General features: G+C 41.2%; 1 protein-coding gene across 2 annotated transcripts; it reads left to right on the top strand.

Moving 5' to 3' along the window:
* The first annotated feature begins 954 nt into the window (after positions 1-954).
* VMA21 (vacuolar ATPase assembly factor VMA21) lies at positions 955-13,767 on the top strand. 2 transcript variants are annotated; one of them, XM_023202272.2, is made up of 4 exons: positions 955-1,100; positions 1,319-1,509; positions 8,383-8,492; positions 9,352-13,767. In XM_023202272.2, the coding sequence occupies exons 2-4, from the start codon at positions 1,400-1,402 to the stop codon at positions 9,492-9,494; spliced, it is 363 nt and encodes a 120-aa protein (XP_023058040.1). In that variant the 5' UTR covers positions 955-1,100; positions 1,319-1,399; the 3' UTR covers positions 9,495-13,767. The 2 variants fall into 2 exon arrangements, with proteins under 2 accessions (XP_023058040.1, XP_023058041.1); XM_023202273.1 differs by lacking the exons at positions 955-1,100; positions 1,319-1,509 and adding an exon at positions 1,671-1,846.
* Positions 13,768-14,532: the final 765 nt, after the last annotated feature.

Here is a 14,532-nt window from a genome sequence, read left to right as displayed (position 1 = left end):
TAAACAGCATTGCAAACTACAGAAAAATCTTTCATGAAATGAAGAGTCAATCGATGCAGCAAACTTCATAGTTTTCTTAAGAAATGACCACAGCCAGTTTTCTTAAGAAATGACCACAGCCACTCCAATCTTCAGCAAGTACATTGTCACAACTCTCTGTCACAACTACTCAACATTGCTGTTGTAGACAATACAAACAAATGAGAATGACTGAGCTTCAATAAAATTTTATCAATAGATGCTGAAATTTGAATTTCATATAAATTTCACGTGTCATGTTATTCTTTTGACTTTTTCAACAATTTAAAAATGGAAAAACCATTCTTACCTCAGGGCTGTAGAAAAACAGGTGGTAGGCTCCATGTATTGGGTCTGCTGGCTCAGTTTGCCTACCCCAGAGCTAGATTCTATTTGTACCCCAAGTTCTTACATTAGGTGGTTCTTATTCACCTAAAGGTCTAGATGAGGCCCAGAGAGAGATTACTATTATTTTTATTAAATATTTTACAGTTTTTTTTTTTGGAGACGGGAGTCTTGCTATGCTGCCCAAGCTGCTCTGGAACTACCGGCCTCACGCAATCCTCCTGCCTCAGCTTCCCAAAGCGTTGGGATTACAGGCGTCAGCCAGCACACTCAGCCCTAGAGGGGGATTATTCAGTTTGAACTAAAACCTGGACTTCCTGCTGCCCAGTCCATTGCCCTTTCCACCACTCTAAGCTGCTGGTTTAGTCATGATTTCAGATGTGGTCTTTGTATCCATGTGGTGCAGAAAACAGCTGTGTGGTCAGCGGCCCTTTCCAGGCGCTGACCATGTAAGGGCTGTCCTCTTATTAGCAGCCAGTGGCAACCTAATTTTGTCAAGCCTGACTCCAGGCTTACCCACCCTTTCGTTTTCACCTCTCTCGGGTTGCGCAGGCCCGGGAGGCCCATCTGTTCTTACTATTTGAGTCCCTGTTGTCTCATTGGCGGCTTTCTGAGCAGCTGCAAAATATGTTTTTAACTTTTAAGTGGAAGTTGGGGGTCACTGGCATCGAGTCTGGAACAGTCACTCTCAGCAAGAGCTCTTTGAACTCTGACATTCTCTAGTTTTACGGACTCGGGTGAGTGTTTAACTCCTCCCAGCTGCCAAGGGCTGGACTTCCTACCACTGTGGGCAGTAATTAATGAGGCATTTATTTGCTCAAGTAGTGGCGAAATAACGCGCATTGCTTTTTTGTGTTGTCGTCGGCGGAATACGCTCAGTTGCCTAGCACCACAGCCCTCTGGCTGGTAGTCCCTCCTTGCGGCTCATCTGCTCGGGTCTCCTTGCCGCCCCCAGCTCGGCGACCGGGACGCAGACGAGGACAAGTGTCCGCCCGAGCTCAGGGGGCGGCGTAGCCGCCGCCCGCCCAGGAGGACCATGCTGCGCGGCAAGTCCCGGCTCAACGTGGAGTGGCTGGGCTACTCGCCAGGCCTGCTCCTGGAGCACAGGCCCCTCCTGGCAGGGCGCACGGCGCGGAGCCACAGCCGGTAAGTCGGGTGAGGGCCCGCCCAGTATCCGGCGCCGGCGCCGGCGCCCGCGCCCGCGCCCGCGCCCGCGCCCGCGCCCGCCACAGCCCTGCGTCGCCGCGCCGCGCCTGCGTACTGTGGCCCGCCGCACGGCGCGAACCGACACTTCCGGCGCGAACCGACACTTCCGGCGCGAACCACTACTTCCGGTGCGAACCGCCTAGACCGTTCACCCGCGGAGCTTACTGAGCGCGGCCGGTGAGCCCAGCTCGGCCGCCGAGCGCCTGTGCCGGCACGGCTACACCATGGAGCGCCCGGATAAAGCGGCGCTGAACGCACTGCAGCCTCCTGAGTTCAGGTAGCCCTGAGCGGGGCCTGGACCGCGAGGCGGACTGGCCGCAGCCTGGAGCAGGGCCTGAGGGAAGGCCCTAGCTGAATGGGTGGGCGTGAGGTCTGGACTCCGGGGACCTGGTCGCAGGGGAGGGGGGCGGGGAAAGCAGGTGGGGCCTGAGATGTCTAAACGCCCGGTCCCGACCTTTCGCTCTGGAACAAGGGATCCGGGGTCATGGGGAATAGGTCAGTGGGCCTTCAGCTCATGCTTCTATCCTAGCACTTCCTCTCGGTATCGTCTATATTGCAGTCTCTTTCATTACCTCAGGGTCAGCCTTCTGAGACAGGAACGCGGTCTCCTTCATCTCCGTGTTCCCTAGGGGGCCTGCATAGTCGGAGCTTAATAAATGTTTGCCGTATGAATGAAGGAGTAGAAGGGAATAGTTCCCCTGGTGTGGGACTGCTTCACTTGGGGAATCAGTAAGATAGAGGCTGGTGGCTGAGTTGAAGGAATGTATGAGAGAGCAGGTGGTTCTGGCCCACCTCAGTAGGCAAGGTAGTGGTGAGGGAGTTAGCTACAATTCATTAAGACCTACTGTATACCAGGCTCATTTCACGTGCTTTAGATACATTATCTGAATTCTTAATTTATCTGACTGCTTGATTTCCCAATTTTGAAGAGGATGCAGTTGAGGGTAAGTGACCTGAAACTGAGGATGAGTGATTAGAGAATTAGGCGACAAAGTAATTGAAGCTAACGTTTGAGCAAGCTCAAGCTCACTGACTCCAAAGCCCACGATCTTTGGAGCGCTGTGATGCTTTCTCTTTCCGACAGGGTCATTGTGGGTTTTTTTTTTTTTTTTTTTTTAACTTTTATTTTAGGTTCATGAGTACATGCGCAGGTTTATATAGGGAAACTGCATGTCACGGGGGCTTGGTGTACAGGTAATTTTGTCACCCAGGTAATAAGCGTAGTATGCGATAGGCATTTTTTCTGATCCTCTCCCTCCTCCCAGCCTGCACTCTCAAGTAGGCCCCAGTGTCTGTTGTTCCTCTCCTAGTGTCCATCTGTTCTTGTTGTTTAGTTCCCATTTATGAGAACATGCAGTATTTGATTTTCTTTTCCTGTCTTAATTTGCTTAGGATAATGGCCTCCAGCTCCAGTCATGTTGCTGCAAAGGACATGATCTCATTCTTTTTTATGGCTGCATAGTGTTCCATGGTGTATATGTACCACATTTTCTTTATCCAGCCTCAGTGTGGGATTTTTAAAAATTATTTATTTATGAGAATACTAACATTTTTATTAGATACACTTAGAGCATAGTCCTTCTAGACTGATTCTGGTTTCCTAATGGAATTTGCAGTGAAATTTTGGCTGTGGAAGAAAGAATTCCTGTTGTCTTACTTGCTACAGAAGGGAATGTGGTAGGCTCTGTCTGCTCAATGTTGGCTGCAGAAGTTTGTATGAAGTGGGAAAACTAGGTGGTGTTATAAATGGAGACAGAGTAAGGTTCATCCTGAACTTTTTCCTTTATGTGAGAACAACTTTAATTCCAGCCTTTCTCACTCCTCATTTCCAACAAATCTCTGCTCAGTAACACCCAAAGATACATAGGATAAAGCAATTGAATAGCATTAGTTGCTTTGTCTTGGAATAAGCCACTGATTTTACCCAAGGTGGCTTGTGTCAGCAAAACCAACAGCCCTTGTGGCTGGAAGCCAAGGAGAAAATGTCCTATAAACAGTAGAGGAAGTTTGCTAGTTTTCAAAAGTTTGTATGTACATTTTGGCTTAATGCTTAGTCCCATATTAGTGAGGTCACAACACAGAAAAGTAGTCACATTTTTGAAGTTTGAGGTAAAGAGAGAAGTGAGAAGGAATTAGCTATAAATTATTAAGGCATGCTGTGTATAGATTGTGTGGGGGCTAGAAATTAACATGTAGAAAGGTTATATTTGGGTGGTGGGATTATAAGTGATTTTGTTTGTTTTAAAACATTTTTATGGTGTTACATCATCTTTTCAGTAATAAACGTTGTAAAAGCCAGGCCAGATATTAGATACTCAAGAGAGGTCATGTAAAGAACAAAACAATCAGTTAACACTTCCTTTCTTTTCCTTTAACAAGTTAGATAATCTGAAAGTTGGATTCCTAAAACATACTTCTTTACTCACCATAGAAACACCAAAGTCAAGTGCTTTTTTTAGGGTCCACAAAAGAATTGGCCAATTAGTGACTCTTTGTATTTTTTGTAGATTCTGCACTGCAGACACTCATATTCTTCATGAGGATTACACAATAAATTCCTCTAAATATTTACTAGTAGGAAACAGTTTAAGGGAGCTTATGTATATTAAATGAGAGTTATATAGCTCAGTGATTAAAATGAGGCATGTTAGATGATCCATTTAAGTACCAAAATAAAATATTAGACCTTTTTTTTAACAGCAATAAACATTTAATTTCTCACACATGTGCAGAGCATGTGATCAAGAAATAGGCATGAGGTTATATTTAATATATATTTTACTCAATGTTTTTGTGGGTCTTTTGTTCAGGTTATTTTAAAATAAATTTCATTGTGTGTATTTGAGGTTCAAAACATGATGTTATGGCATACATATAGTAAAATGATTACTATGGTGAAGCAGATTAGTATATCTGTCATCTCACATACTTTCGTGTGTGTGTGACCAGAGGCAGCTAAAATCTTATTTACGAAAGTCCCTAATACCATGCAACTTTATTGCCTGTAGTCCTCTTGTACGTTAGATATCTAGACTTGTTAATCCATATATCTACTGCTTTGTGTCCTTTGATGTACATCTCCCTATTTCCTCCCCTCCAGCCTCCTACCCCCACCCCCATGGTAACTACTGTTTTATTCTCTGTCCCTGTGTAGTTGACTTTTTTTTTTTTTTTAAGATTCCACATGTAAGTGAGCTCATGTAGTATTTGTCTTTCTGTGTTTGGCTTATTTTACTTAAAATAATGTCTTCCGGGTCCATCCATGTTGTGGCAAATGGTAGATGTCCTTTTTTAAGGCTGAATAAAATATTCCCTTCTATATATACACTACGGTTTCTTTATTTTGTCTGTCTACGTACACTTAGGTTGTTTTCAAATCTTGGCTATTGTGAATAATGCTGCAGTGAACATGGAAGTGCAGATATTTTTACGAGGTAGTGATTTCATCTCCTTTGGTTATATTCCGGAAGATAGATTACGGGGCTGTGTGGTAGTTCTATTTTTAATTTCTTTAGGAACTGTTTTCCATAATGATTATACCAATCTATATTTCCACCATAATGTACTAGGGTTTCTTTTTCTCCACACTTTTACAAACATTTGTTATCACTTGCCTTTTTGATAATAGCTGTCCTTAGAAGTGTGAGGTTATATCTCATAGTGGTGTTGATTTGCATTTCCCTGATGATTTAGTGATGTTGAGCACATTTTTGTTTATCTCTTGGCTATTTTTATGTATTTGGAGAAATGTCTGTCTAGCTGTTGTCTATATTTTAATCAGGTGGTTTTTCTGCTGAGTTGTAAGAGTTCTTTATAAATTTTGGGATATTAACCCCTTATCAGATAGGTGGTTTGCAAATACGTTTTCCTAGTCTGTAAGTCTGTAAGCTGCCTTTTCATTTTGTTGATTGTTTCCTTTGTGGTACAGAAGCTTTTTAGTTTGATGCAAGCCCCTTTATTTATTTTTTCTTTTGTAGCCTGAGCTTTTGGTGTGATATCCAAAAAATCATTTCCGAGGCCAATGTTAAGGAACCTTTCCCTCTGTGTTCTTTTATGTCTTAAAACTTTATATCTTTGTGTTTTAGTTATTTTATCCATTTTGAGTTGATTTTTGTTTATGGTTTAAGAGTCCAGTTTTGTTCTTTGCATGTAGAAATCCTGTTTTCCCAGTACTATTTATTGAAGAGACTATCCTTTCTCCATTGTGTTCCTCTTAACACCGCTGTTGAAGATTAGTTGGCCATATATGTTTGGATTTATTTCTGGGCTCTATTCTGTTTCATTGTTATATGTTTCTGTTTTTATGCCAATACCATATTGTTTTGATTAGTATAACTGTAATATTTTAAATCAGAAAGTGTGACACTTACAACTTTTTCAGTGTTGCTTTGGCTATTTGGGGCTTTTTGTGGTTCTGTATGATGAATTTTAGGATTGTTTTTCTATTTTAATGAAGAATGCTACTGGAATTTTGATAGAGATTATGTTATATCTGTATGTTGCTTTGGGTACTGTGGACATTTCAACAGTATTAATTCTTCCAATCCATGAACACAGGATATCTTTACATTTATTTGTGTCATCTTCAGTTTCTTTCATCAGTGTTTTATACTTTTCAGTGTACAAGTCGCTTATCTTCTTGGTTAAATTTATTCCTAAGTTTCTTTCTTTCTTTCTTTTCTTTTTTTTTTTTTTTTAATAGAGTCTTGCTCTGTCACCCAGGCCAGAGTAAAGTGCCCCAATCACTGCTCACTGCAGCCTTGAACTCTGGGGCTCAAACAGTCCTCCTACTTCAGCCTCTTGAGTAGCTGAGATTACAGGCACGTGCCACCACGCCCAGCGAATTATCAAAAATTTTTTTTGTAGAGGTAGGTTTTTGCTATGTTACCTAGGCTTGTGTCAAACTCCTGGCCTCAAACCTCAGCCTTCCCAAAGTGCTGGGATTACAGGCATGAGCCACTGAGCCTGGCCCCTAAGTATTTTTTTTAATGCTATTATAAATGAGATTGATTTCTTGATTTCTTTTTGAGCTCAGTAAAAAGGATGCGGAAGTTTGTCAAGTGCTCTTTCTGCATCAACTGAGATGATCCTACTTGGTCATAATATATAATCTTTTTGATGTATTGGTTTTATTTTTATTTTTTATTTTTTATTTATTTATTTTTTTTGAGATGGAGTCTCGCTGTATCACCCAGGCTGGTGTGGAGTGGTGTGATCTCGGCTTACTGCAAGCTCTGCTTCCCAGGTTCACGCCATTCTTCTGCCTCAGCCTCCCGAGTAGCTGGGACTACAGGCGCCCGCCACCACACCCAGCTAATTTTTGTATTTTTAGTACAGACGGGGTTTCACCGTGTTAGCCAGGATGTTGTATTGGTTTTGTTTGTTTGTTTGTTACAGAGTCTTGCTCTGTTGCCCAGACTGGAGTGCGATTTTGGCTCATTGCAACCTCTGCCTCCCAGGTTCAAGGGATTCTCGTGCCTCGGCCTCCCAAGTAGCTGGGACTATAGGCACATGCCACCACGCCCAGCTAATTTTTGTATTTTTAGTAAAGACTGGGTTTTGCCGTGTTGGCCAGGCTGATCTCGAACTCCTGGCCTCAAGTGATCCGCCTGCCTCGACCTCCCAAAGTGCTGGGATTACAGGTGTGAGCCACCACACCTGGCCTGATAATTGTTGAATTTGGTTTGAAAATATGTTATTGAGGAATTTTGCACCAGTGTTCATCAATGATGTTGTCCTATAGTTTTCTTGCTGTGTCTGTCTGGCTTAGGTATCAAGGTGATTCGAGCCTCTTAAAACATGTTTGGAAGTATTCCCTCTAGCTCGATTTTTCACCCATAACAGAAGTTCCTATTCCAGCTGGGGAGGGCGCACTGGTCCATTCACTCGGCCTACCTCCTTCTGTGGTCTGGTGTCTGGTGCTGGTGGTCAGGGTTGCTGCATGGACTCAGGGACTGGTGTGGCAGTGGCTTCCCTGGGCCAAAGCTCCGATTCCAGTGGGGCAGGGCATGCTGGTATGTCAGCTCCACCTGGTTAGTTTGCTGTTCCACTGTCTGGTGCTGGAGGAGAGGAAGCTGGCAGCTTCCCCAGATGGAAGCTACGATTCCAGCAGGAGAGGGCACACTGATCCACCCGTGGTGCCTGCCGAGTTCCCTGGTCTGGTGTCTGGTGCTGGTGGTCAGGGTTGCTGCATGGGCTCAGGGACCGGTGTGACAGTGGCTTCCCTGGGCAAAAGCCCTGATTCCAGTGCGGGAGGGCACACAGGTGTGTCTGCCTCCTTAGTTCCCTGGTCTACTGTTTCATGCTGGAGGACAGCAAGCTGGTGGCTTCCCCTGACGGAAGCTCCGATTCCAGCAAGAGAGGGCGCGCTGATCCACCCATGGTGCTTACTGCATTCCCAGGTCTGGTGTCTGGTGCTGGTGGACATGGTTGCTGCATGGGTCGGGCACTGGTGCCACTGTCCACCGTGGCTTCCCTGGGTAGAAGCTCTAGTTCCAGAGGCAGGGGCACTGATTTTCTTCACTTAGTTTGTTCACCCAGCTTGTTGGCAGTTGATCTGAGGTACCCTGATGCTTTGTCTCACACTGGATATGAATGACAGTCCCTGAAGGTGGTGTATAATGTTCATGTTCCAGCTCAAGAAATTCCCACTACCCACAGCTGGTTCTCTGGGATCTTCGGATTACGAGTCTCTGCCTGTGATCTTCCTCCTACATAGCATCTCATTTGTGGATGTTTATAGTTTTAGGGACATAAGAGCGTTTGGATATGGCTGTGCAGGTTCTGATTTTCTCTTTGTTTACTTTATTCCAGAAATGAAAGCTCATTAGCATCTACACTGAAGACGCTCCTGTTCTTCACAGCTTTAATGATCACTGTTCCTATTGGGTTATATTTCACAACTAAATCTTATATATTTGAAGGTAATCTTAGACCCATTAAAACAAGACGTTTTCCCCTGATTTAAGAATCTGTGCTTTTATGACCTCTTTATATCTGTAAACTGGGTATTCTTATTTTTTTTTCTTGTTCAGCCTTTCAAAAAATCATATTGCTCATAATGAGTCTTTATGAAATAACTTGTTATTTCAGCTTGACAATTTTCTTATGGTTTTCTGTGAAATAGCTTGCAAATCCTTTCTCTTAGTGCCCTTGAAAGAATAGGAATTGGCTGATATGGGAGGAAGAATTTGGGGGAATGGACTTCTAGTGTCGGATAATGGAAGGAAGAGAGAATGAAGTCCCCTTTTTGATGTTGAAGTCTTTTTTTTTTTTTTGGAGACAGAGTTTCACTCTTGTTGCACAGGCTGGAGTGCAATGGTGCAATCTCGGCTCACCGCAACTTCCACCTCCCATGTTCAAGCGATTCTCCTGTCTCAGCCTCCTGAGTACCTGGGATTACAGGCACCTGCCACTACACCCGACTAATTTTTGATATTTTTAGTAGAGACGGGGTTTCACCATGTTGGCCACGCTGGTCTCAAACTCCTGACCTCAGGTGATCCACCCACCTCGGCCTCCCAGAGTGCTGGGATTACAGGTGTGAGCCACCATGCCCGGCCTGAAGTCTTTATAATTATGGTTTTGTTTAAAATAATGTTCTTAATATATAGAAGGTACTCATATCTTTTAGTGAATACTTTATTCATTACCACCCAAAGTATTACTTTTAATTGCCTGACTAGTTAAATAAATATATCATAAAAATTAGGATGCTTTGTTCTTTTTTGTACTTTGGTAAATTTTGCAATAAAATGAAAACTGTTTTTTTTCTCTTGATAGGCGCCCTTGGGATGTCCAATAGGGACAGCTATTTTTACGCTGCAATTGTTGCAGTGGTTGCCGTCCATGTGGTCCTGGCCCTCTTTGTGTATGTGGCCTGGAACGAAGGCTCACGACAGTGGCGTGAAGGCAAACAGGATTAAAGTGAACATCACCTTTTGATAGCATTAAATTCATTTTTTAAAATGATAAATGCTGGAGGGGGGACATCTGATTGAATAAAGTTGAAAGAACATGTTAAAGTCAGGCTTAAGGAGTCACGTTTGAGTAGTGTAAATTTTGATCCTTCTAATGTGTTGGTTTGTATATTCAGTTTTAACTGTATGAATCTGATTTGCAAATGAGAATTTGGAAAAGTTAAATTAGTTACAAATAAATATGTTAATTACACAGTATTCTGGAAGGAATTTTATCTTCTTTCAACAAACCGTGTTTTATAGTATTCTGACTTATGGTTGCTTTTGACTTTTACTCCTTTGGATAGATTAAGAGGCACACAGTGAAGCAAATTAAACTCCACTTTACGTTGGAATGCTTTCCTTAGCATGAAAATACCAGGTCCTTGGATTTGGGATTTTAATTTCCTATGGAAAGTTGCTTAAATTGTGGACACTGGAATTAATCTGAATGTCACCAAGGAATTTCACATGAAGTGTAATCCCTAGTCAATAGGAATTTTCCATTACATTATTTTATGGGAAAACTAGGCTAAATTACATCCATTCAGGTAAAAGGACTTTAGCTTACTGAAGGGTCAAAAGAGCAAAGCAAAGATCTCACTACTCAAACACTCAGCCTGCTTCCTTCAAGTCCCCTCGCAGGCCAGCTTTGTGCTTTGCAGACCAACTTTTTAATGAGATACTTTGCTTCCTCATTCAACATTGAAGCTAGGCTTCAATTAAAAGGTTCGAGGAGGCTCCATTTAAAATTGTTTTTTCTACTATTTTTAAAAATTGTAGTGGATATGATAGGAATTTGCATTTAAATATGTTCATTTTTGCATATGTTAGTAGTGGAAACAATCTTGAAAGCTTTTTTTTTTTCATCCAAAAAGTATTCTCCTTGGGCTTATCTGATGGAAAAAAACCTTGATTTTATTTTCATATCTTTAGTCTGTGTTCTTTCTAGTTATTTGGTACTAATTGTGTGCAACCTAAAAACACTCCCCCAAATGTTTGTTTTTTAATTATAAAATCATAATATATGTTCTTTGTAGAAAACTGGAAAAATATATATTCAAACAGGAAAAAAAAAATGAAAATTCCCCATAATGTTGCCATCTGAAAATAACCTCTATTTTCGTTTATATCCCGTATGCATTTTTGAAAGCCATTTCTTAATGCTAGTTTGATACACACTAAAAGTTTAGCTTACAAGTTCAAATTCTGCCAGCTTTTCCTGACAGCTGTTTGCATTTTTTCAGATGAGTGATTATTGGCCATTTTCTTTTTCTTTTTTTTGAGACAGTTTTGCTCTGTTAGCCAGGCTGGAGTGCAGTGGCGCGATCTCGGCTCACTGCAACCTCCGCCTCCTGGGTTCAAGTGATTCTCCACCTCAGCCTCCCAAATAGCTGGGACTACAGGTGCCCGCCACCATGCCTGGCTAATTTTTTTTGTATTAGTAGAGACGGGGTTTCACCATGTTGGCCAGGCTGATCTTGAACTCATGACCTCCGGTGATCTACCCGCCTCGACCTCCCAAAGTGCTGGGATTACAGGCGTGAGCCACCGTGCCTGGCCTTATTGGCCATTTTCTAAATAAGCACATTCTATCTTTATTCTCTTAAAATTCAAATTTTCTGTTACTGATAATCCTAATACTTAGGATTCTTGCCTAAGCATGTGAAACCATTACCGATTTGTTGTTCACATTTATTATTTTTTGTGTTGTGAAACTGGACTAAAGGAATAGAGGGATGATTAGTCATAAAAGTCAAATAAGCATTCATGTTTAACTGTTGAGAAAAGTGAAAGATCGGTATGATTATTATGGAACTGTTTAATTCTTGCTTAAAGACTACAATTTTAGTATAATGACATTTGAGTCTAGGGTAATGTGTGGTAGATTTCTAGATGGTCCCTAATTAAAATGTATTGTTGTATTTAGAATTGTCCACCTAATTTCTTTTTATATAATGCCAAGGTTTTTCTTGTGCTTTTGGGATCTTATGCTGTTTGTAAAATGTTACTGTCCAGTGTTGGATTTTTATGTTTGGTTTCAGGCATTTGCTGAATAGGTAATGATATATGGGTATTTTTCTGCAAGTTTTTAAACCAGGGGCACATCCAAAGGCAGTTGTAATTTCCTCTTGGAAAAAGCACCAAATGTTTGAAGGTTAAAAGCAAATGCTAGGGTTGATATTTAGGATTATAATAAAACAGGCTTGTTTTCAAAGCAGTTAGTTTATTCCTAGAGTTTTAACTGTTAACTCACTAGTTTGCTGCTGTTTTTGACTATGTTAAATAACATATGGTATTTGACAAATAGATTTACTTTTCAAAAGATCTCACTAGTTTCCTTTTACACAATGTATATACTTCAAGATATATAGAAAGGAAAGCTACAGTTGAGCCCTTATACATGTTTTAAGGTAAAAATATGTTCCCTATTGTTTGAAAACTGTAAGAATAGCCTCAATTATATAACTTGAAATGTCAGTCCAAACTACTGATTTAACCCGATTTACGGTAACACATTACCTTTCTCACCTCCTGTTTTGCCCTGGAGAATGTAGTCCTTTTTCTCAGTTGTGTTGAGAAGTGAAAAGTCTGCTGTAGAATGCATCTGATGTCATTAGTTTTTCAAATGGGTACCATTGTACATATAACAGTAGAATTTGGTTTGGGGTTGTTAGTGGGAAAAAAAATTGAAAACTGCCATTAAACCCCATGTTTCATGGAAATCTAACAGAAATACATTGTAATAATTAGAACATTTTCTTTTCTCTCTCTCTTTTTTTTTTTTTTTTTTTTGAGACGGAGTTTTGCTTTTCATGCCCAGGCTGAAGTGCAAGTGCGCAATCTCAGCTCACTGCAACTTCCGCCTCCTGGGTTCAAGCAATTCTCTTGCCTCAGTCTCCTGAGTACCTCGGATGACAGGTGCGTGCCACCACACCCAGCTAATTTTTGTATTTTTAATAGAGATGGGGTTTCGCCACGTTAGCCAGGCTAGTCTCGAACTCCTGACCTCAGGTGATCCACCTGCCTCTGCCTCCCAAAGTGCTGGGATTACAGGTATGAGCCACCGTGCCTGGCCTAATAATTAGAACATTTTCATCATGAAAATGTCATCAGCTTTGCCAAAAGAAACAACCAATTGACTTGTTTGGCGTTTGTTTTCCATTTTCATGTCAATTTTATGTATACAGTTAGAATACCCAAGGAGACCACTAAAATCAGTTAAATAGGGTATATCCAAAGAAAGATGAAACCCAAAAGTACATAAAAAGGATTTAAATCGCATTTCAGATGTACCTAGTGTGTATTTCTTATCTCTAGACAAGTTCATTTTTATTGTTTATGCCCAAGTGAAGTTGTAAACTTATGGTTCAACTCTGACACAGAATTTGTCACTTGTCTGAGGTCAGTGGCAGGTTTCTCTGCTGTCAAGCACTCTGTGTCACCCACCAGATGAGTATAACTATTAATTCAGACTCTACTCCTATGTTTAAGATAATTTTTACAAGAGCTGGTGAAGCAGCACATTAGTAACCTGACAAGATTTCTTTTTCCCTTTAAGGGAGAGGGTCACCTTAAAAATAAATTATTTTCAGGGACTTTGGGAATCTAATGATAAATATTACACATAATCTATGAATAGCTTAATCCTTTATATATTCCTTAAAATAGGAATTCCTCGACGTCACTCCTGGCCACACTTTACTTGCCTGTGTTGTTGCTATGTGTATTTGAAAGTAATATCTGCATTCCTTTTAAGATGTTCTATAAGTCATATTTGTCAGTTATACAGAGTAGTCTTCCTTTTTCCCACGTTCAGTGTAATCTCACTGAACAGTAATAATAGCAATAGCTAACAACATCTGCACAGCACCTTACAGTTTGCAAAGAACGTTCACACATTCTCATTTGAGTTTTGCATAGTGAACCTGTTACGAGATGTCTCTTGACGTCGATGCTAAAAGTGTTAGAATCTTTAAATCACTAGAGTCATTGAATATGCTGTAGTATTGAATAGTGCCCTGACTAGGGGGAGGATTTAGATGTGCTGCATTTCAAGCCGTGTATAATCATCAAAATGGGGGGGCTTGAGTTCTTTAGCTACTTAAATCCGATTTACTTCTGTTAAGTGATGCTTTTCTAACCATTATCTGGATGGATTTTGTATTCACTATATTGTAGCCTGTAATTTGTATAAATTTACCATCTGTTGTCATTAAAAAAAGTGTCTGTAGTGCTACTTTGATGTGTCCTGATTCAATTAATGTTTTATTAACTGCTCTGTTTTTAAAAATTTGTTTGCTTGCTTCTCATTTTATAACATGTAGAATATGTATAGAGCTCACTTTAAAAATTTGTTCATTGGCCTCTGTTTGTGCTATGTAGATTATATAGAGAGCTGTCAAGGGTAAGATTTTATGCAGTAAATGTCAACCAGAAATGCTCAAACTGATTGGGAGTGGCGGGGGGAGGGTTGTTGAGCTGTAAAGGGCTAGTTATACTTCATCTGGGGTGGGCTTCAAATGCCTCTAAAGGAGAGTTGAGAAATACTTATGGCTAATTAAATGTGGGAGTAGATAATTCCTGACGACGCCCACATGCCATCCCCTCATGACTAATGTTCTGTGTCCTCTGTCCTCTAATCACCCGTTGATTGCACTCCAGCTCCTTCCTGTGCTTCTGAGGACTCCAGCTAATTCTTATTAATAAATATTAATATCTCCTTCCCAAACACATTTGAGACATATCAGTATCAAAAAATTTTATAGGTTATGAGATGTCCAGGGAACTCAGGAAACAGGTAATGGCATTGCAGAAACCACAGGACAGCGGTTCTGAAAGTTTGCTGGAATCACCTTGTAGGTTTTATTAAAAATAACTGATTGCCCAAACCCAACCCAGACCTTCTGAATCGGAGTCTCTGGGGGTGGGGGCCTAGAAAGCTCTTTGGGGCTGGGCGCAGTGGCTCACGCCTGTAATCCCAGCACTTTGGGAGGCCGAGGCA

The sequence above is a fragment of the Piliocolobus tephrosceles genome, chromosome 12 (genome assembly GCF_002776525.5).
Source record: "Piliocolobus tephrosceles isolate RC106 chromosome 12, ASM277652v3, whole genome shotgun sequence".
Taxonomy (NCBI): domain Eukaryota; kingdom Metazoa; phylum Chordata; class Mammalia; order Primates; family Cercopithecidae; genus Piliocolobus; species Piliocolobus tephrosceles.
Note: the sequence above shows the minus strand (reverse complement) of the source record. Positions and strands in the feature narration are given on the sequence as shown.

Coding starts and splice junctions, on each gene's coding strand:
- VMA21 (XM_023202272.2), top strand. CDS start 1,400: ATGCTGCGCGGCAAGTCCCGGCTCAACGTGGAGTGGCTGGGCTACTCG. Junction 1,510..8,382: donor ACGGCGCGGAGCCACAGCCG/GTAAGTCGGGTG, acceptor ACTTTATTCCAG/AAATGAAAGCTCATTAGCAT. Junction 8,493..9,351: donor TAAATCTTATATATTTGAAG/GTAATCTTAGAC, acceptor TTCTCTTGATAG/GCGCCCTTGGGATGTCCAAT.